The sequence below is a fragment of the Mustela putorius genome, unplaced genomic scaffold (genome assembly GCF_011764305.1).
Source record: "Mustela putorius furo isolate JIRA1106 unplaced genomic scaffold, ASM1176430v1.1 tig00000596_pilon_pilon_pilon, whole genome shotgun sequence".
Classification (NCBI taxonomy): Eukaryota; Metazoa; Chordata; class Mammalia; order Carnivora; family Mustelidae; genus Mustela; species Mustela putorius.
This window is the reverse complement of record NW_025421428.1, coordinates 10,981,089-11,001,956: the sequence shown is the minus strand read 5'-3', so window position 1 is coordinate 11,001,956 and position 20,868 is coordinate 10,981,089. Positions and strand designations below refer to the sequence as shown.

General features: G+C 42.3%; 1 protein-coding gene across 13 annotated transcripts in view; it reads left to right on the top strand.

Annotated features, from left to right (window-relative positions):
- The window catches only part of FNBP1 (formin binding protein 1), a 143,465-nt gene that overhangs the window by 77,197 nt on the left and 45,400 nt on the right, over positions 1–20,868 (top strand). For all 13 annotated transcript variants that reach the window (XM_045082583.1, XM_045082595.1, XM_045082594.1 and 10 more), the window contains exons 5-6: positions 4,239–4,301; positions 4,714–4,818. In XM_045082583.1, coding sequence (XP_044938518.1) covers positions 4,239–4,301; positions 4,714–4,818 — 168 coding nt within the window. The remainder of the gene's footprint in view (positions 1–4,238; positions 4,302–4,713; positions 4,819–20,868) is intronic.

Sequence of the window (20,868 nt, the reverse complement as noted above, 5' to 3'; positions counted from 1 at the left end):
TTTAAAAATCAGTGGTCTATTATATATAAATAGTGTAAGAACGAGCAGCTGTTGTACCTAATTGTGGAGTGTGAATGATAAACATTTTCACAGTCTAAGGGCGATCTCTTGCAGCGCAGTAAAACCTTCTTGGAAGCTTTGTCGTTGTAGTTTTTCTTAAAGTTTGTGCTTGCTTAATTTAGGTTTCCTCTGATTCTTATCTCAGCGGCCCCTGCTTACTGGGAGAATCCTAAAAAATCTGGAAGGATGCTTTTATTGTATACGTAGACTCTACCCGTATATTTTTAAGGTCTAACCAAAAAGTTGAAATGAAAGTAAGTTTCGCTGTCTGCTGAGATACCATCAGGCATTTTCAAAAGTCTGTTATTACTGCTGAAGAGAAATGAAAGCACCCTGCTTCCAGGAGAAAGTCAGCCGCATCTCTCTGGGTCCCCAGAGATGCCATTTCCCATCTCTGCTGATAGGAGAAAAGCACTGTGATGACTTCACTTTGTGGCTCCAAAAGACTTACTATCTTTTTCTAGAGAACAATTCCTCTTTATTTAGAGCTCGGAGGCACACTTTAAAGAGACACACTTGCTCACTGTCCTGGGAAGCAACGCTTTGCCATTGTTTGTTAGGCACACTTTAAAGAGACACACTTGCTCACTGTCCTGGGAAGCAACGCTTTGCCATTGTTTGTTAATAAACAACACGCACATCTGGCAAGCCGGTCTGTTTGTTTATCTTTGTAACTGTTAGCTAGCTTTTCCGACTGAAGGAGGAGAGAGAGAGAGAGAGGTGGCCCCAGATGACTGCTGTCGAGGTCGTGGTACGTTCAGGACGGTCAAGAGGCCTTCGGTACCACTCTCTGATTTCCTAAGGGCTCAGGCACCACCACGTACCGGGAGAGATACGTTAGAAGGAAAATCACGGACACCTTGATTTTTCCTTATGTCACGGGAGACATTAGGATCTCAAGTGTAGTTCTCAGATGGTTGTTTTAGTCGGACAGGACTGCGGCCAAGGAGTCCTTCGTGGGAGAAAGCTTCTCTGTCAGGTCAAGGTGCACAACCGTGCTTGAAAAATAAGATGATACTTATTTTTGAGTATTAAATGAAGGAGCAGGGAGAAAGTTTACTGTGTGGGTTTTCAATCAAAATCAGCCTTCTGTTCCCAGAATATGACTCTGTGTGTGTGTGTGTGTGTGTGTGTGTGTGGGGCATGGGGGGAGGGGGAGTACCTATTGTCTCCAGAGAAGATTCCTTTGATGATACAGCCGACTCAGCCTTTCCTGGCGGTGCCTGTCACTTTCTGCGTATTCTTGTGTGTGTTTCCTCTCAGCCCAGGCCTGGCCTCGCATTTTGTGAAAACACCCATTTCAAGACCATAAACCTAGAGCACAGGTCTGAGTTTGGTGCTAAGGGTTTTTTTTTATGTCTTTATGTCTGTCTTTAAATCTCGAAGTAAAACTGGGCCGGGGGATAGGGAGATCTTTCCAGCAAATCGCAGAACACAGTAATTCTGCTTGCGAAATGGGGGATCGTCCTCTTGACAATTCAGGAATGTAGCTTCTGACCGGGCAGGGCTCCAGGAGCCAGAGAGGGCACCGCTAAGCCTGTTCCTCTGCCTCGCTGTCCGCTCTCTCTTCCCCTGACTCCCTGCCCGCAGGACTTCCCTCCCTCCTGCCCTCCATTCCGTGTTAAAGTGATGTCTGTTTGGCTTTCAGAAAACCCACTTGCCTTTTGTACTTCCTCCAAGGTTCAGGATCTTCCTAGCTCTGCCCTCAGCCTCCTCCTTACTTCCACTGCCTCGATCCCCGCCTTGCTTGTTTATTTCTAGCCTGAGACTCGATCTCCGTTCAGTTTCATCCCTACGTCTGTTATGAAACTTGAGGAATGAAGCCCCCAGGGGGCTCCTCTTGGATTCATGGAGACAAAAAAAAAAAAAAAAAAAAAAAAGAAAAAGATATTGCTGGATGGGTAAAACTTGCCACAAAAAGGAACTTAACAACAGTGAAACGTGGCCTCAAAGGAGAGAGAGATAAGAAGAACGCTGTTGTTAAAAAACCAAAATCTGATTTCGTCTCCTCCTTCCTGTCCACCCCCCCAACCCCCGGTCCCCGGCCCTCCTTTGTGGCTCAGCCGGGCCCTAGGCTCTGACTAGGGGAGGATGGAAAGGTACAAGGCTACACGGAGGGGACCTGTTCCGCCTGTCCTGCTTTCTGCTTTCTTTCTGGCCATGGACCCCCCCCACCCCGTACCCCCACCGAGGTTTATACCTTGTCCATTGGAACACAGATGCACATTGACACCCAGTCACTGAAGGAAGGTTGTCTAGTAAAAGGAGCATTTACCCTGGAGAAGCAATAGTGCTCGCGCAGGACCCTGGGGCTAGTCAGGGTGGGGAGCTGCTGTGGCCCCTCGATCTGACGGGGACAGGGGAGAATTGTAGGCATTTCCTAGGAGTGCCTGACCCGAGCTGTGGCCTTAGGTCGAGGACCTAGCCAACCTGGAGCATCATAGCGAGAGCAAGCTGCAGATAGATAGAAATTCCTGCCCTCTGCTATGCCGGAACCTCTGTGGCAAATCGGACAGAGCCCGAGGGCAAGGGAGCCTGCATGTGGTCCATGCAGGTCAGCCTCTTGGGACACAGTACAGGGCAGAGAACGGATCTGGGAAATTCCCACCACATTGACAAAGTTGGTGACGTCACAGTTGAAGGCTGGGTCAGGATTTAGGAAACCCTGGTGATTTTAGGGCCCCGGATAAAAAGGACCCTGTTTTCTTCATACTTCCATATGTTTCTAGCTGGTCTTTCCTTGGGGTCCTATCTCCTTTGGTGATCTCGTCCAGGCTGTAGCTTGACATCGAGCTCCCGTTAGATGGCCTGTAACGCTGATCGTTACAGCATTGGCCGCTCTCTGGGTTCTCCTGCAGCCATCCAGCAACCTGGGAGGCTCTCCACTTGGGGGTCTCCTAGAATGTCAAGCTCACATGTCGAAAGCTGTGTCTGATTCCCCTCAGACCTGCTCCCCACCTGCACGGCTACCCTGTGGTCAGGGTTGGAGAAAGGCTCCTACCTAGAACCTTCCTTTACATAACAGGGCACTTCTGTACTTGGAATGACCCATGGCTCCCAGCTCATTCAGGCCACAAGTCTATAAAATGCTACGCAGTCTGGTCCTTTCTTCTCTGACCCCCTCTCCTGATATTCTCGAGGCTCACCCTGGTCTAGCCCCCTAGGATCCTTACTAGTCAACACGATGCACTTACCTGCCTCAGGGCCTTTGCATATAGCAGGGGGGAATGAATTTATTTTTAAATCTAAAAAGGCCTAAGTCATGGAAACATCCAACTACACAAAAGTTTTATACAAATGTTTGCAACAAGCATCATTCACGACAGCCCTAAACAGGGAAAACCCCAGTGTTTATCGATTGTGAAAGGATAAACAAAATGTTTATATATGTCCAGACAATGGAATGTCACTATGTCACTTGGCAGCAAAGAGAGATAAAGTGCAGATACACGTGACAACACGGATGAACCTTGAAGACATCCTGCTGAGTGGACATTATGTCCTAATGGAAACATCACGTCAGTCACAGAAGGAACTCATATTGTATAAGTCCATTCACAGGAAATAACCCAGAACAGGCAAATTTATAAAGACGGAAAGTGGAGTAGTGGTTGCCTCGGGCTGGTGGGAAGATGACGGCTCAGAGGTCCGGGCTCTCTTTTTGGAGGATAAAAAAGAGTTCTCAAATTGATTGTGATCATGGTTGCGTAATTCTGTGATTACAGCAAAGGGCGGTGAATTGTACAACTTAAGTGGATGGATCGTGAGCTACAGGAGTTCCTTCTCAAAGCAATTAAAAATGAATATGTCTTAACAAACATTGCTGTCTTTTTCCAAGTGCTGTATGTAGGTCTTAGAATTCAGTATTATCATATCTGAAGTTTTAAAGGGAACTCTGACCGTTTGCATGTTCACTTCCTCTTTATTTTTTAACCCTTTCCTTTCTTTGGCGTGCACGTGCTAGATCGTATTTCAGTATGATTGGGGAGGAGGGGGTGCCTGGCTGGCTCGGCCGTTAGTGCACATGACTCTTGATCTCAGGGGCCTGAGTTCAAGCCCCACGTTGGGCATGGAGACCACTTTAAAAAAATGAAATATGATTTTAGGCGGATGGATCTTTTTCTCACGTACGAGTATGACAAAGAGGGTGCTAATCCCCACGTGTTTTCTGTTTCCAGTACTTTCACGACGGGCGGAAGGCACAGCAGCACATAGAGATATGCTGGAAACAACTCGAATCAGTAAGTGCACAGCAGACACTGGAGAAATGCCTGTAGACTTTCGATTTGAATGTGAGCTTGCATCGATCCGTAAGTGCAGAACAAAAACACCAAAGGGATGGATGCCTTTAGAAATCTTCTCCATTTTGAATCACCTTTATCTCTAGACACCATGATTGAGACTAAAGTGTGGAGCCCAAAGAGCTCAAGCAAAGTGTTTCTAAAAACTCCTATGGAAAGTATAAAAGTTAGAAAGCTGGGGTGGAAATAAATGCAGATTTTAGAAGAGCTCTTTGACTTTCGGATGTATATATAACCAAGCAGCTTAGAGGAGAAAGCTCTTCCAGTGATTGAGACAAAATGATACGTTCTCATAGGAATCTTATGGTTTCATTCCCAACTGCTCCCTGTCACCACTTGCCTCTGCTTTCAGAGTAAAAGACGCTTTGAACGTGACTGCAAAGAGGCAGACAGGGCGCAGCAGTACTTCGAGAAGATGGACGCTGACATCAATGTCACCAAAGCAGATGTGGAAAAGGTAAGGTGGTCGTGAGCTCTGGCCTTTCCCTTCCTCTGATGTCTGTCACCGCTCCTCCGGGCTGCCAGTCCCCAAGCTCTCCTTTCTGATGTCCCCACTACAGGCCACTCAGCCTGGGATCAGCTGGTAGCATTTTGTGTCACGGGTTGTGGGGACCAGAAGCTGACTTCTGGGGAGTCTCCAGTGTTGTGATTGGAGCAGGTTGTAGACTTGTGTCGTCCCCAGGATGAAGACAGGAGATTTAGGAGTGGCTCATGGCGGGTGGGGAGCGTGGTTTCCGGAGGCTGTGGCTTTCTCTTAATGGCTTTTCAAAGAAAAAGTCAACCCCTTTAAAAGCCAGAGCAGACCGGTTCTGCGCCATCTGGAAGAGCTCTGCTGCTTCTAATGCTTCCGTTGGGGAGATAAAGGGACACACAGGCTGGCCTGATTTTCTAGGTGATTCATTCAGGTTCTTAGCGGGTTGCATCCTGGGCGTCCCTCAAGGGCTCTTCTCTAAGTGGACTTGCGTCGCAGTTCGGAATGTGGTGAAGTTCATACTGTACCTGCTTGTGGTTCCCTATCTGTTTTTCCCTAGAAGCTGAGTTTTCTTTTTCTAAAAGTCATCAATACAGTGTAAACAGCATTAGACTGTTAAAGGACTGTATTCATCCCACGGCTGCCTGGGGCTGTCTGGGCGTCTGCAGCGTCATGTTTTACGTAGAAAGAGGCACAGCGTCTTCATAGATTTCTTTCACTCTTGCCAGATTTGTGGGAGATGAGTTTAGTTGGAAAATAGTGTGGATTACTTAGTTATTTGTCCAAGTCTGCCAGATTCCTTGCTTAAAGCTTCGGTACATGTTAGCATGGCTTCCTCGATAATGACCTAATATATTTAAGTGCACACCAATGTCTCTGAGCAGGAGTGGGGATACTTTCCTGAGAGATATATTAATGTGCTGGTAAAGTGACCATAAATCACCATTCATTTGTTGTAAATTCCTAAGAAAGAGCCAGCTCCCCGAAGGATTGAAAATGTGACTCAGATAAAATAGATTGATCCAGAGTTGATCAAAAAAATCATTTGGGGCTAAATGTTGTAAAGGTATGCATTCTTTATAAAATATTTTACTACCTAAATGTAAAATCAGAGTGATTTTTATTCGAGATTTTTTTAAAAGATTACTTTTATGACTTTTCTTTTTTTTTTTTAATGAAGATTTTATTTATTTGACTGAGCCAGAGAGTAAGGGAGCACAAGCAGGGGGAGGGGCAGAGGGAGAGGAAGAACCAGGCTTCTCTCTGAGCAGAGAACCTGCTACAGAGCTAAGACCCAGGACCCTGGGATCATGACCTGAGCCAAAGGCAGACACTTAACCTACTGAGCCACCCAGGCGCCCCTACTTTTATGACCTTGCCTTAATATAAAAGCTGCCCGGGCGCCTGGGTGGCTCAGTGGGTTAAGCTGCTGCCTTCGGCTCAGGTCATGATCTCAGGGTCCTGGGATCGAGTCCCGCATCGGGCTCTCTGCTCAGCAGGGAGCCTGCTTCCTCCTCTCTCTCTCTCTCTGCCTGCCTCTCTGCCTACTTGTGATCTCTCTCTGTCAAATAAATAAATAAATAAAATCTTTAAAAAAAAAAAAAAAAAATATAAAAGCTGCCCATGCTGATTACAGAAATACCTGAAACTGCAAACAGCTGAAGGGAAAAAAAAGAATAAAACATGCAACTATTATTAATAAAAGGTAGTTTACCTTTTAAAATAATGTATATTATATAAGTACAGTGTAAAGAATAGGAACCAAAAGAATACTTGTAATCTACAAGCTAGCTTAAGAAGAAAAATCTTACTCATGCCTTGGAAGTCTGTCCCTAACTTGCTGCTCCTGGTCCCCTCCCTACAGGGGTATTTTTCCCTTAATTTGGTGTTAATCGCCTCCTTGCTTTATGTCCCAGCTTTACCACAGGTATATGTATATTTCCAAGGAGTAATATTTATAATTTTGTCTCTTTTCCATCATTATATAACCAAAATCATACTTTCATTTATTTTCTTTGGACTTGATTTTTTTTATCCACTATTATGTTTTTTTACTTAATTCACATGGAGTATAGAACACGTGACTTTGGGGCGCCTGGGTGGCTCAGTGGATTAAAGCCTCTGCCTTTGGCTCCTGTCATGATCCCAGGGTCCTGGGATCGAGCCCCACATGGCGCTCTCTGCTCAGCGGGGAGCCTGCTACCTCCACCCGCCGCCTCTCTACTTGTGATCTCTGTCTGTCAAATAAATAAAAAAAAAAAAAAAAAAAAAAAAAAAAAAACACTTTTATGAATTCAGGTTAGAGGCAGATGCCTTGCTAAACTCTCTTTTTTATTTCCACTTTGGTTTTTTTTCGGTTTTTTTTTTGTTTGTTTGTTCTTTCTTAGAGATAGTCGTATCCCAGCAAATTTCTTTTTCACTCCTTACGGCTTTTTTTTTTTTTTCTTATCTTGCTCTGTTGGCAGTGACCATCATTATGGGGACAGGAACAGCCGTTGTGGCCCTTCTTATCTGGATTCCGATAATGAAGAGAGTACTTTAAATGTTTCTCCATTAATTAGTGCACGATTTTAATAAACCCTTAACAAGCTCAGGGAGTCCCTTCTTTTCCTTTGTTGTCAGGAGGTTTTTTCCAACTTGACTTGATATTCAATACCAGCCAATACTTTTTCTGCTTCCTTTAATCTGTTAATGTGATAGACTACATGAGTCAGTTTTCTTATATTGAACCAAATTAGCATTCCTGTGACAAATCCAGCTAGGGGGTGATGGGGTTTTTAAAATACTTGATCTGAATCTGTTTTGTTACTATTTTACTGAAGCAGCTTGAATCTGTGCCCACTGAAATTGATCTGTAATGTTTCTTGTCCCTCCTAGTTGGCTTTACTTAGTAGTTTCAGAGTGTTGCTTTTTTTTCTCTTCTCTGAAATAATACATGTGAATTGAAATTAATTGGTTATTGACTGTTTTGTAATTCTTCACTGTGGGAAAGTCTCTAACTACTGAGTCGATACCTTCATCGTCGTCTGCTTCCTCTTTGGTCGATACTGTGGGTTGTTATTTTTCTAAACATAAACCCACTTCATCCTAAGCTTTCAAATTTATTGCCTTAAAGTTGCCTGTAATATTCTCTCACCTTACTGTTTGCTGCCTATGTGGTTGTGTTCCCCCCTTTATTGACTCCCAGTATTGCTTATTTATACCATTTTCTCTTGGAAGATCAGGTTTCTGAAATCATTTTTATTCACATTTTCAAGAACCCCAAATTTATTGTTGTGGAGCTTCCCTTGTCTTTTTTAATTTTCTGTTTCATTTCATTTCTTTTTCTTCTTTGCCTTCCTCTTTGGAAATAATTCTCTTGCCTTTTCAGAGATTTCTTTCTTCTTGCCCACCTCATTTCCGTTTTTCGTCTTTTCTAATGTGAGCATTTAAGTGACCCATTTCTCAGGGCGCCTCAGTAGCTCCGTGGGTTAAACGTCCGACTCTTGATCTCAGCTCAGGTCTTGATCTCAGGGTCGTGAGTTCAAGCCCTACATTGAATCTACTTTAAAAAAAAAAAAAAAAAGTAACACATTTCTCACTTCCGTACAATTTTATCCGCAACCCACATATTTTGGTATGGAGTACTACTGTTGTTTGTTTCCATTACTATTGAATCTCTCCTGTGATTTATTTGGAAGCCTGTATAAAAATTTCCAGTTGTGGGTGGCTGGGTGGCTCAGTCAGTTAAGTGCCTGCCTTGGGCTCGGGTCATGATCCCAGGGTCCTAGGATCAAGCCCCATGTGGGCTTCCCTGCTCAGCTTCTCCTCCTTCTACCCCTTGCACCCCGCTCAGGTCTCTCCCGCTCTCACTTAAATAAATATATATAATCTTTTTTTTTTTTTTTAAGATTTTATTTATTTACTTGACGAGAGAGAGATCACAAGCAGGCAGAAAATCAGGCAGAGAGAGGGGGTGAAGCAGGCTCCCTGCTGATCAGAGAGCAGGATGTGGGGCTCGATCCCAGGACCCTGAGATCACGACCTGAGCCAAAGGCAGAGGCTTTAACCCACTGAGCCACCCAGGCACCCCTATATATAATCTTTAAAAGAAATAAAAATTTTCAATTATATGAACATGTAAACGTATCTTTTCAGTATGAATTTCTGTAATTTCATTGCATCATCATTCTAGGAAGTCTGAGTTTGAGTCTTGGGTGTTTGTTGAGACTTGTTTTATGGCCCAGTACATGGTCCGCTTTTATAGGCGTTCTGGAAGTAGTTGAAAAGAGCATGTATTACCCATCTCTATGTATTTTCATTAGATCCAACTTGCCGATGATGTCACGCAAATCTTCCCATCGTGAAGTTCTGTTGTTGTTTTCTGCCATGTGTTGTATCATTTTTTGAGAGAGATCTGTTACTTCTCTGTGCTTTACTTTTCCTGTTTGTCAAAAGGGAACACAGAACAGGATTGACGGGAGGATTAACAGGGTCAGTACGTACGGGGGACTCAAAGCCGTTTACTGCCATGGTCGGTAATCCCCAAGTTAACCATCCTGATGATGGCAGTGGAAGAGCTGTCATTTTCTCTCATTTTTTTCTTCCATTGTAAAGTTACTTTAGGAAAATATTAACTTTAGGGCTGCCCACTGGCTCAGTGGGTAGAGCAGGTGACTCTTGATCTTGGGGGCGTGAGTTTGAGCCCATGTTGGGTGTGGAGATTACTTAAAAAATTAAATTTTTTAAAAAAAAGCTTTTAACACATAAATAAATAAGTAAATTTTAGAATTGTAGTATCTTCAGTGTGTTTTGACTTTTCATCCATGTGTAGTGAACTTCTTTCTACCCTTACGTTTTATACCTTGAAGTCTGTTTCGCCTGATACTTAGCAGCTCTCTGGGCTAGTATGTGCCTGGCAGATCTTTCCCAAACTTTCTCTCTATTACTCTGTTACCCTACCTGCTTCTTTGTCCTTGTATTTGGATGGGTCACTCAGAAATGGCACATGACTCGATTTCTTTTTCTTTTCTTTTTTTTTTTTTTTTAAAGATTTTATTTATTTGACAGACTGAGATCACAAGTAGGCAGAGAGGCAGGCAGAGAGAGAGGAGGAAGCAGGCTCCCCGCTGAGCAGAGAGCCCGATGCGGGGCTCGATCCCAGGACCCTGGGATCATGACCTGAGCCGAAGGCAGAGGCTTTAACCCACTGAGCCACCCAGGCGCCCCTCGATTTCTTTTTCATCCAGTCCAATGGTCTTTTCCTTTTCCCTAGAGAAAGTTTGGGTTCATGTATACCATCTTGTCTTGTTTTCTCTTTGTATCTCTCTCTCTGCATTCCCTCACCTCTTGCTCTGACACTTCTTGCCTTCTTCAGTTTTGACGTTTTGGTCTTGTTTCACTTTCCTCACTCCATCTTTTGCCTCTACGAAAGATTGGAGATGATCTATTCTCTTTCTGTGCTTTTATTGGTTAGCCTAGATATTTTAACGTACGTATTAAATCTAAACTACAAAGTAATTTGGAATCTTTACTAATGTTTTCCCAAACAATTCTTGGGTCATTGCAGTTTGTGAGTCTCTGGGGTTCTATTATACAAGTTAGGCTTTCATAATTTTACACAGTCCTGTAAGTATGCTTTCTACTTTCTTTGTTCACCATTCTTTTTGTATCTGAGATCTTATTCCTTCTTCCCAAAGGACATCCTTTGGAGGTGCCTTTAGCAGAAATTTATTACAGTAAAATCTCAGTTTTTGTTTGTTTGGGATGATTGCTACTCTCATCCTTGAAAGATGATTTCTCCATGTATAGACTCCTAGGGTGATTGTATTATACCTAGAGGAGGAACTTAATTCTACCATCTTGTGGCTGTCTTTTGTGTTAAGTTGTAGAGGGGGAGAAGCCAGCCTAACTGTTAATCCCTTGAAGATAACGCCCTTTCTTCTTGGTAACTATGGAGATTTTTTTTGGCGGGGGGGCGTCTTAGTTCTTCACTGAAATTTTACTGTAATGTATCTAGCTGAGAATTTCTTTTTTCTCTTTTTTTGACTTGGTGAGTTTATTGGCTCCTGGTTGGAGCTTTCCCATGCGTGTCTAGCTACCATTCTGCTAGTTCATCTGGAACTCTGATTATTAGGTGCAGGGTAAATTTTACTCTATAGATTCTACAAGCAGGATTCTACTCTGTATGTTCTCTGCCTGTTAAGCTCTATTTCTGTTTCTCATCTTTTTGTCTTTCTCTGCTATGCTGCATGTAATTCCTTCACATTAGAATTTTCATGTCACTAATTCTCTCTTAAGCTGTGTCTAATCTGTGGTTTAATACATCCACTGAAGATGGATGAAGATAGAAGTTGTTACATTTTCACTTCTAGAAGTTCCTTTAGACTCTCTTTAAAATCTGTGTAGTCTTTTTGTTATTTTCTTGTGACTTTGTCATATTTTACTTCTTGAAACATATTTAATATACCGATTTTATATTCCCTATTTAATGAATTTCAGTGTCTACGTCTTTGTGTATTGATTCTTCAATTTGTTGTTTCTGCTGACTTGCTCATGGTGACTTATTTCCTTGTGTGTTTCTGTGATACATACATTTCTGCTATAATGTCATAAATGCATTGCTACAAAACTTATGTTCTGTAAAGACATGGCTGAAAAAACCAAACTGGGCTTCTGGGGGAAAATAGGCTTAGAAACAGATCAGTTAACAGTGACAGAACTTTGTAACCAGACCACCAACATAACAACAGCCCTAGTAAAACTAGGCATCTGTATCGAGCACCACAACCCTTGTCCTTTAAGACGCGAGTCTTTCAGAGTATTAAGGCCTCAGACATGTAGTTTCTTGGGGGAATTCACATATGATGAGACTACTTGGGTCAAAATGAAAAAATCTGATCCATGCTGGAGTTTTTGGTATCATCCATTGTTTTCACACTAGGGTAAATAGCTTCCCAGTTAACATTAACATACTGTGAAAACTGCGCAAAGAAAGGGCTTTCATGTTACACCAATGTCATGGTCCTATATTTCAGTCCTATAAGAAGGTAAAAACCACAGCAGAAAAACATGTGAGGTATAGAACAGATTGTGTGATTATGGATATGCGTTCCTTGGGATTTTATCTGTGGCCAAGGTTAAAGTGAGTTCTCCAGGGAGCTGGCATTCCCTTGGGTCACTTGCCAGCCAAGACTGCGTCAATCTAAATTTCCAACTGGAGGTTTGAGATCCACACATGCTGTGTGAGTTCTGGCCCTTTGTGTGGTTCAGAAATTTCCATGATGATTTTTTTCCCTTTGTTTATCTCCCTCAGGTCAGACCCAAGTTTGTTATCGAAAGTGCTATTGCTGGGTCCAGTTACGGCTTTAGGACTTTCTGATAGGTCCTGGCCAGATTGACTTGTTCTCCTTGACTCTTACTTTTTCCAAGGATATATTGTGTTTCTGTATCCCGAGAGCATCATTTTGTTATTTTTATGCAAGTACCACTTACCTTCTCTCTAAGGATATGATCGGTTACCGGATTTTAGCATCCCAACATTGGAGCAGGTAAAGCAGTGTCAAAACATTGGAATTCATAAGTTCTTTTGCCTGAGAGTGTGACTTGGAGCACTGTAATTTCCCCAAACAAACAGCGGTTTGACTGTTATATCCCTACTTTGTTTTTTGGTGGTGGCGAAGCCTCCTCAGTATCAAGCTGAAAAGATACAGTGTTTCAGTTCTTCTTGCTACATAATGTAATTACCCATTGTGACTTCTGACAGTCTTTGAATCTAATATAAATGTCTTTTCCCCCAGTTTCCACAAATGATTAAATTATCCAGTGGTCTTGGAAATAACTCAGGCTCTCGTGCAGCAGTCGGCTCTGCGGCACTGGGAACCCTGGGACTGGGTTAACCCTTCCCACTATCAGCAGAATGGACTTGTCTAAATTACGTTTGGGTGTGATGATACAGGAGAAGGGACTGCATCTTTTCCAAACTAGTACTGAGGATCTGGGTTTGAGCCTGATTTTCTTCTTTTTTTAAAATTTAAATGCCCCACACTTTTCATAAGCGCTGTGTTCAGATCATCTAAATCTGTCCAAGTCCGTGTGCAGCATCTATAGACTCTCGCTTTGTGCCCAGTGTCCGTGTGTGCCCAGATACTTACTAATTTGCTTACAAGAGGGTTTTTGTTGTCCTTGAGGCACCCAGTTTAACTAAAAATAAATTTATATTTATATTTATAAAATAGAAAAAAAGTGTTAGTTTTTGTCTTTGGGCAGATGAATAGATTTGGATGTTGTGAGGCTGGCCATGTTCCTCAGAGGAACGATGAGGGGAGGAAATAGCTCAATGGAATGGATTTTACTGGTGATGAAACTCAAGGAAGTATGCAGTCTCTTTTCTCTTGCCATGATGCAGCTGTCAGAAAGTTTTGAATGTCAGGACTTAACATGGGTTCTAGTGAATGGGAATCAGGGGATCTGGATTTGCAAAAGGACCAGTATATGTTAGTTTGAATAGGTCAACCTGGGGCTCATGACCCATGTGCTTAAATTGAAGGTAAAACCAGACCCTTTCTTCCTCCCTTTTAATGTGTTGGAAAATATAGCCCTTATCATCTCTTTGGTAATACTGAGAAGTCCAAGTACTCCAAGGAAACATGGGAAAATCAAACCATATATCTTACTCAAATATAGGGTCTCTTATAAAATAATAATGAGGAGAAGGTGAGAATATTCTGTGCTGTCGCACCTCCCCCCTTTCCAGGTCCTCCTCAGAGGTGATCACTCTTGCAGCTTGATACATGTCCTTCTAGAACATCTAAAATAATTACTGTTGTTTTTATTGGCGGCACCTGGCTGGCCCCCTTGGTAGAGCGTGCAAGTCTTGATCTCAGGGTCATGAGTTCAAGCCCCACTTTGGGCATAGAGCTTACTTTAGAAAAAACGTTTTTTAGTGAGGTGAATTTAGTAAAGCGGCCACATCGTAAGTGGACAGCTCCGTGAGTTTTCACATATACATGAAATCATGCACCACCACCTAACATAGGGGACGTTTTTAGAACCCCAACAGGCTCCGTTGAACACTACCCCACCCCAAAGGTAACTATTATTCTGACCTCTATCATACATTAGTTTAGCCTGCCTCTGTTCTTCGGACGAATTACTCAACACATGTTCTTTTGTCTGGCTCCTCTGACTCGATATGTTTGTGGGATGCATATGTTTGTTGCGTATGGTCATAGCTTGTGTTGCCCTTTTGTGAATCCCATGTGGCGTGCTGTGTGGGTATACCACAAGCTGTGTATCTGTTCTCCTCTTGGTGGGCATTTGGATTGCTTCCAGACTGAGGCTAAGTTAAGGAAGAAGCTGCCGTGGACATTTTTATACATGGCTGTTGGTGGACCTGGTCTCTCACTTTTCTTGGGTGTGGCGTCCTGGGTCATGGGTGCGTACCTGGCTCTGGCAGGATGTCAAAGACATTGATGAGGTAGTCGCATCGACGGACACTCCTCTAGGGGATTGTCCCTCGTCCTCACCAACAAGAGGTGTCTGTCGATCTTTTTACTTGAGCCTTTGGGTGAGTGTGGAGTGGAATCTTTCATGGTTTTAGTTGGCGCTTGCATTTTCTGGATAAGGAACGATGTTGAGCATTTGTGGAACCACGTGAATAACCTCTCGTGAAGTGACCCAGTCCTCTGCTCATTTTAAAAACAGATTATCAGGACGCCTGGGTGGCTCAGTCCGCTAATGTCTTCGTTCTGCTTGGGTCATGATCTCAGGGTCCTGGGATCGAGCCCCACATTGGGCTCCCTGCTCAGTGGGAAGTCTGCTTCTCCCTCCCCCACTGTCCCTCTCCCGCCCGCTCATGCTCTTTCTCTCTCTCTCTCTGTCAAATAAATAAATTAAATCTTAAAATAAACAAATAAAATAGATTTTCTTCCTTTTGGTATACAGGTATTCTTTATAAGTGTGTATTTATATGTGATTAGACATATGTTCATAGGTATGTATATAATTATACAATATATTTTTATGTCTGGCTTTTTTTTTTTTTAGATTATATTTATTTATTTATTTATTTGACAGAGAGAAACACAGTGAAAGAGGGAACAGAAGCAGGGGAAGAGGGAGAGGGAGAAGCAGGCTTCCCGTAGGGTAGGGAGCCTGATATGGGGCTCGATCCCAGGACCCTGGGATGATGACCTGAGCTGAAGGCAGGTCAGGCCATGTCTGGCTTCTTTTAATGAATACAACTTACTAATTTTAATAAAGTCCAATTTGCCAGTATATATTTTTTTAAAAGATTGGTACCTTTTGTTTTCTGTTTAAAATATCTTTCCTGGGGTGCCTGGGTGTCTCAGTGGGTGAAAGCCTCTGCCTTCAGCTCAGGTCCTGATCCCAGGGTCCTGGGATCGAGCCCCATATTGGGCTCTCTGCTTAGCAGGGAGCCTGCTTCCTTCCTCTCTCTGCCTGCCTCTCTGCCTACTTGTGATCTCTGTCTGTCAAATAAAATAAAATCTTAAAAAAAATAAAAAATCTTTACTTACCCAGTAAAGCCTTTTGATGTGCCTTTAACTGATAGGTGGGTGATGCTTTATCTTACAGTTCTCGTCATTGCTGTCAAAATATTGTTGTGCAGTGGAAAAGCCTAGACAACTGGAATATTATTGTTTTCAAGTCACACATTTTTAAGGATCATGCTTAGTAGTACGGAGAGCCTGTGTTTTGCTGGTTCCATCTCTCAGAAGCGCAGTGCCATCAGAGCTGACTTGGTGCCAAAGGACCATTTTTCCATCTAGTTTCCCTTTTGTTCCAGGTTTAGAGCATAGAATGTAGACAAATGGGCAACAGATTCCTTTTTCATAGAGTCCATATTTCAACCTTTATGTAGTTTGGGGATTACTTTGGGAGACTCAGAATTTTAAGTAACTCTCCATACAGTTGGGGTTTTTAAAAGATTTTTATTTATTTATTTATTTGACAGACAGACCACAAGTAGGCAGAGAGGCAGGCAGAGAGAGAGATAGGGAAGCAGGCTCACCGCCGAGCAGGGAGCCCCATATGGGTCTCGATTCCAGGACCCTGGGATCATGACCCGAGCTGAAGGCCAGAGGCTCTAACCCACCGAGCCACCCAGGCGCCCTTGGTTTATAACAATGTTTCTACTAATTCTTTTCTTGCACTTTGCTTCTCCTTGGTACAGCTTTTTACCCAACCAAATTCTGAAGTTGTCTATTTCTGTTTTCACATGGAGTTATCCTATACCTATTTTTGCTTTTTTAAATTTTAGGGAATTCTACTGGAATCATGACTTCATGGTCTCAGTCTCGTTTTCAAGAAATATTGAACAGGTTGAAAGATTCCTAAATTGCAAAGTGATCTCATTCACTGGTCATCCCCTGACCCATTATCTGCCGACTGTGTGCTGCCCAGTTGCGGGGAGGGAACGAACACCAGCACATAAGCACACATTCCTTGACTTTAAGGAGCTTGCCTTTCATTTTCTTCCTGGTACTCCGCTCTCCTTTTTGTGAATTTTCCCATTGCGCCTCTTCAGTAGCATTTTGGTGACAAAGCCTTTATAGTCGGGTTTTATCTGTCACTCTGCTTTGGAAAAATAACAACGCAGACAGACTTCAGTGAAGAGCAGTTCCTAATCTCTGCATTCTGATGGACCCACAGTTGGTTAGTGTGGTGTTGGGATGGAAAAGGAAAAGGTTATCAAAATGAATGGAATGTGAACTAATATTTCTGAACAGAGAGAACAGTGTTTTCTAAACGCATGCCGTACACGGAGTTCATCCATGTCAGGCAATGAATAATTCCCTTTCTCTAATTCGCCCTTGCCTTGTGACTGTTGGCTCTTACATAATTTCTAAATGCAAAATAGGATATTGTTTAACAAAAACTGCAGTTAGTGGTTACAAGTAGCTACAGTAATCGTTAGTGAGTTCAAGTTATGTTTTTAAACTCTGGGTGTCAGTTTCTCCTCCTCATAGGTCCAGCTTCGTTAATCTTGTATGAATCTTCTCCTGCCAGCATCTAAATTTTATAGGCAGCTGCTTGCCATGAAACAGTTAACATGACTTCTTTATTCAAATTCATTCCAATTCTGAATATTGACTAACCAGAGGAATTCTCTGTATAATGGGAGAGGCTTCCTTACTGGGCATACTTGTGAGTGTTGTTATATAACCTGATTTGAGGGAATGTTTTAAAAGTTAAATTAAATTCAAATCCTGACCATCAGTACTCAGAAGAGCGGGTCAGTTTCTCAGGGAGTTTGCATTTCCATTTCCGTGTAATATTATGGCTTCTAAATGACATGGCCGTAAGCTTTCTAGGCTTTAAATTCTACAGAGATGTCCCTATAACGAGGTAGATTAGGAACTTCTGAGCCACTTATGAATGAAGGTAGAATTGTAAGGAGTTGGGACAAAACTTCATGTTTCTAATTATAATAAAAATACACATGGGCTCTTTCTTTATATCCTAGGTTACATAATAGAATATTTTAAAGAGAAAAACAAAATAATAATCCATGCTAATTGTACATAAGAATGAAGGCATTTACTTCGAGTGATGATCAGTTTGATAATTCTCTCAGTAAAACAAACGAATGGTAGCAGCTGGGGAAGGTTTCTTGAGCTGGAAGCTGTGTTGAGGGCTCTCGTAAGCCCCGACAGGGCAGGCTTGCTTGTGTTCTAACTGAAACCGGATGAAGACCAGAGTGTTAAATTTTTTTACCATTTGGGGAAACAGTCTCTTGCAAGATGACTACTTTAGTCATTGTACGTATAAGGAATTGTACTATTAAATTTTTTCACTGCCCTTGCTGTAACTATGAGGTTTGACATCTTTATTGAACATGGTGATATCTTGAGTGTTTTCCCAAATTTGTTTCATATCAGACATCTCACTGGTTATCTGAAGGAATGGTTCACTGTAACAATTTAGAAAACAACAAAAAAATTATTTTGAAAGAGGAAGTGGTTGGTCTGAACGCAGGAAATACATTTTGCAACTGCAGCTTGATCTTTTGGTTTAAGATGCTTTTTTACTTACAACGAGAGAAAAATGTACAATTTCAAAGCAACTCTCAAAGACGGGTATTGTTGCTATAAGTGGATCAGTGTTCAGATCAAAGATTCTAGAGAAAACACCTTTGTTACTCTCTTGTTTATGTCTCTATCTGTAGAGTTTACATTCTGAGTTTATTTTCTCCCAGGTTGCCTGTATTAAATGAACAGCCTGAATGGTTTTGGTTGTTTCCATTCTTAATATTTGTCCCGGGTGGTGATGGATATATTTTCCTCTTAATGCTTCTCACGGGAAATGGAATTTAATGGAAATTTTCTCCAATTATTAGATGCGGAGTAAATGTAATTATATTTAGAAATGGGACATAACTTCAATCTGTGTCATAAGTGAATATTAGTAGGATGAGTTGTGTGTGTGTGTGTGTGTGTGTTTTTTTTTTTTAAAGATTTTATTTATTTATCAGAGAGAGAGAGGGGAGAGAGAGCGAGCACAGGCAGACAGAATGGCAGGCAGAGGCAGAGGGAGAAGCAGGCTCCCTGCTGAGCAAGGAGCCCGATGTGGGACTCCATCCCAGGACACTGGGATCATGACCTGAGCCGAAGGCAGCTGCTTAACCAACTGAGCCACCCAGGCGTCCCTGTGTGTGTGTGTTTTTAAAGGCTGTGGCATTCATGTTAGTTTTACCATTAAAAATGAATTTGTAGGGGCACCTGTCTGGCTCAGGTGGTAGAATGTGCAACCCCAGATCTCTAGGCCATGAGTCCGAGCCTCACGTTCAGTGTAGCGATTAATAGATAAATTAATAAATAAACTTGGAAAAAAATGAGTCTGTGATAGGAATGTTGAAACATGCAATTATTTACTACAGTTAAATGTTCCACACAAAAAGTATTCAAGTTTTATTCAGCTCCAAGTTTTAGTTCGTCGGCTACCCATTGCTACTATCTCTGTATTGTAAACTGTAATTTTCACTTACATGTTTCTGAAGTAAGTGGTTTTTAAGCTTAAAAAAATATATATATGGAGTTTGGTTCAATAAACATCCAAAAAGAAACAAGGGGGTCAAATGTCAAAATCTCAAGTGTGTCAGGAATACTGGGGTGGAGGTACTACCAAAAGTGGATTTATGTAGAGTTGAGATAGTTCAGAAAGTCTCTTCATTGAAATATTTCCAGTATGCGTTATTTCATTTACATTAAAATGTTGACAAGGGAATCTGCCATAGCCTTGTTTTAGTGTTCCGGAAAGCATCAACTATCGACTAACTCCAAGTTAATCTGCCAACATAGCAATAGAACCCATTAAGACAATAGGTCATTCTCCTATCCCAGATCTGACAATTAAGATGACTTAAATAAAAATGATATGTGGGCACCCAGGTGGCTCAGTGGGTTAAGCCTCTGCCTTCGACTCAAGTCATATCTCAGAGTCCTGGGATCAAGCCCTGCATCTGGCTGTCTGCTCAGTGGGGAGCCTGCTTCCCCCCCTCTCTCTGCCTGCCTGTCTGCCTACTTGTGATCTCTCTCTCTTTCTCTCTGTCAAATAAATAAATAAAAATCTTCCAAAAAATAAAAACGATATGAATCTAAATATTCATATTATGTATGAGCATATGAATATGCATATAAAATAAAAAGGAATTAAATACATAAAAATGATACTCACTTATTGATGTGTGTGTAGCGTGAGACCCTTTGCACTTGCTGTTCTAAAGGCTTTCCTATGCCAACTCAATAAAATATTTTTATTTTATTTTACTTTTTTATTTTATTCTATTTTATTTTGAGGGGCAGGTGGATAGAGGCAGAGGGAGAGGTAGAGAGAGAATCCCACGCAGGCTCCACGCTCCGTGCACAGCCCGACTGAGGCCTCGATCTCACAACCCTGAGATCACGACCAGAGCCAAAATCAAGGGTTGGTGGCTTAACTGAATGAGTCACCCAGGTGCCCCGTCATTTAATAAGACATTTTTCATTTGCAGTCGTAGTGACTGGCCTGCTTGGCCAAGAGCTTGTTCTTAATCTTGCTACTGGGTAGAAGTGGGTTTGGGTCTTGTTTTCGCCGCACACTAAAGGTCTGGCACAAGGCAGTTTGCTTCATCGCTGAGCATGTTTCCTAGTCTATGAAATAAGGGTAAGATTGTGCACCTCAGGGGCTTGTCTGGGGGTTTCAGTGGTATGTGATCTACAGAAGGAGAGGCCTGTTTTTGGACCACAGTCAGTTGGTCAACACTGTTGTCATCATCTGTATTTTGTCTATTTGTGTCCTTCTCTTTTGATTACTTCTGGCTCCTTCCTCCTGCGTCTCTCTCCTTCAACCTACTGCAGATCGGTCGAGTATATTTTGCACATTCTAGGCATGTGGGCATTCCACAAGAATATTTACTGAACAAATAATGCATAGCATTGATAGGATTATAATAGGTACCCATCACGAGGGCCTTGGTTAGCCAACAGTGACGAAATGGACAGACAAGGAAAACTTGAGTCCATTGGAGAATAAGACAGGGTATCCTATGTCATGTCCCCACCTGCATCGTGAAGGTAATTAGAACAACAGCAGTTTTTTAAAAATTGGTTTATGAGCTACATCGTATGTGTAAGATCACCCAGCCCTCTGAGCGGCAAATACCAGGAGTTCAAAGCCGCTCATGGATTCCGCATCTGTAAAAGCTCTGTGCAGATTACAGGTTGCTGAGAAAGGCGTGATGATGGAATTGGGGCATGAGGATGAACAATGTATAGTAGAAATGGAAAAGATGGACCAGACAGAGAACAACTGAGTGGAAAGAACCCCACGCAGGGCTCTGAGGGGAACATGGTGCCCGTGTTGACCTGCCTGGTGGGACAGGGGGCTGAGCAGGATCTCCTGGGGAGATGAAATGAGAACAGATTATGACAGATATTAAAAGAAAAGCCAAATGGAAGAATGAAGGTGACCCTGATGAAATGCTGTTGAACCTCCTTCTCCAAAAACTCACACTAGAAAGATGCTTTATATTTTCTAAAAGGCCTTTAATCCCTT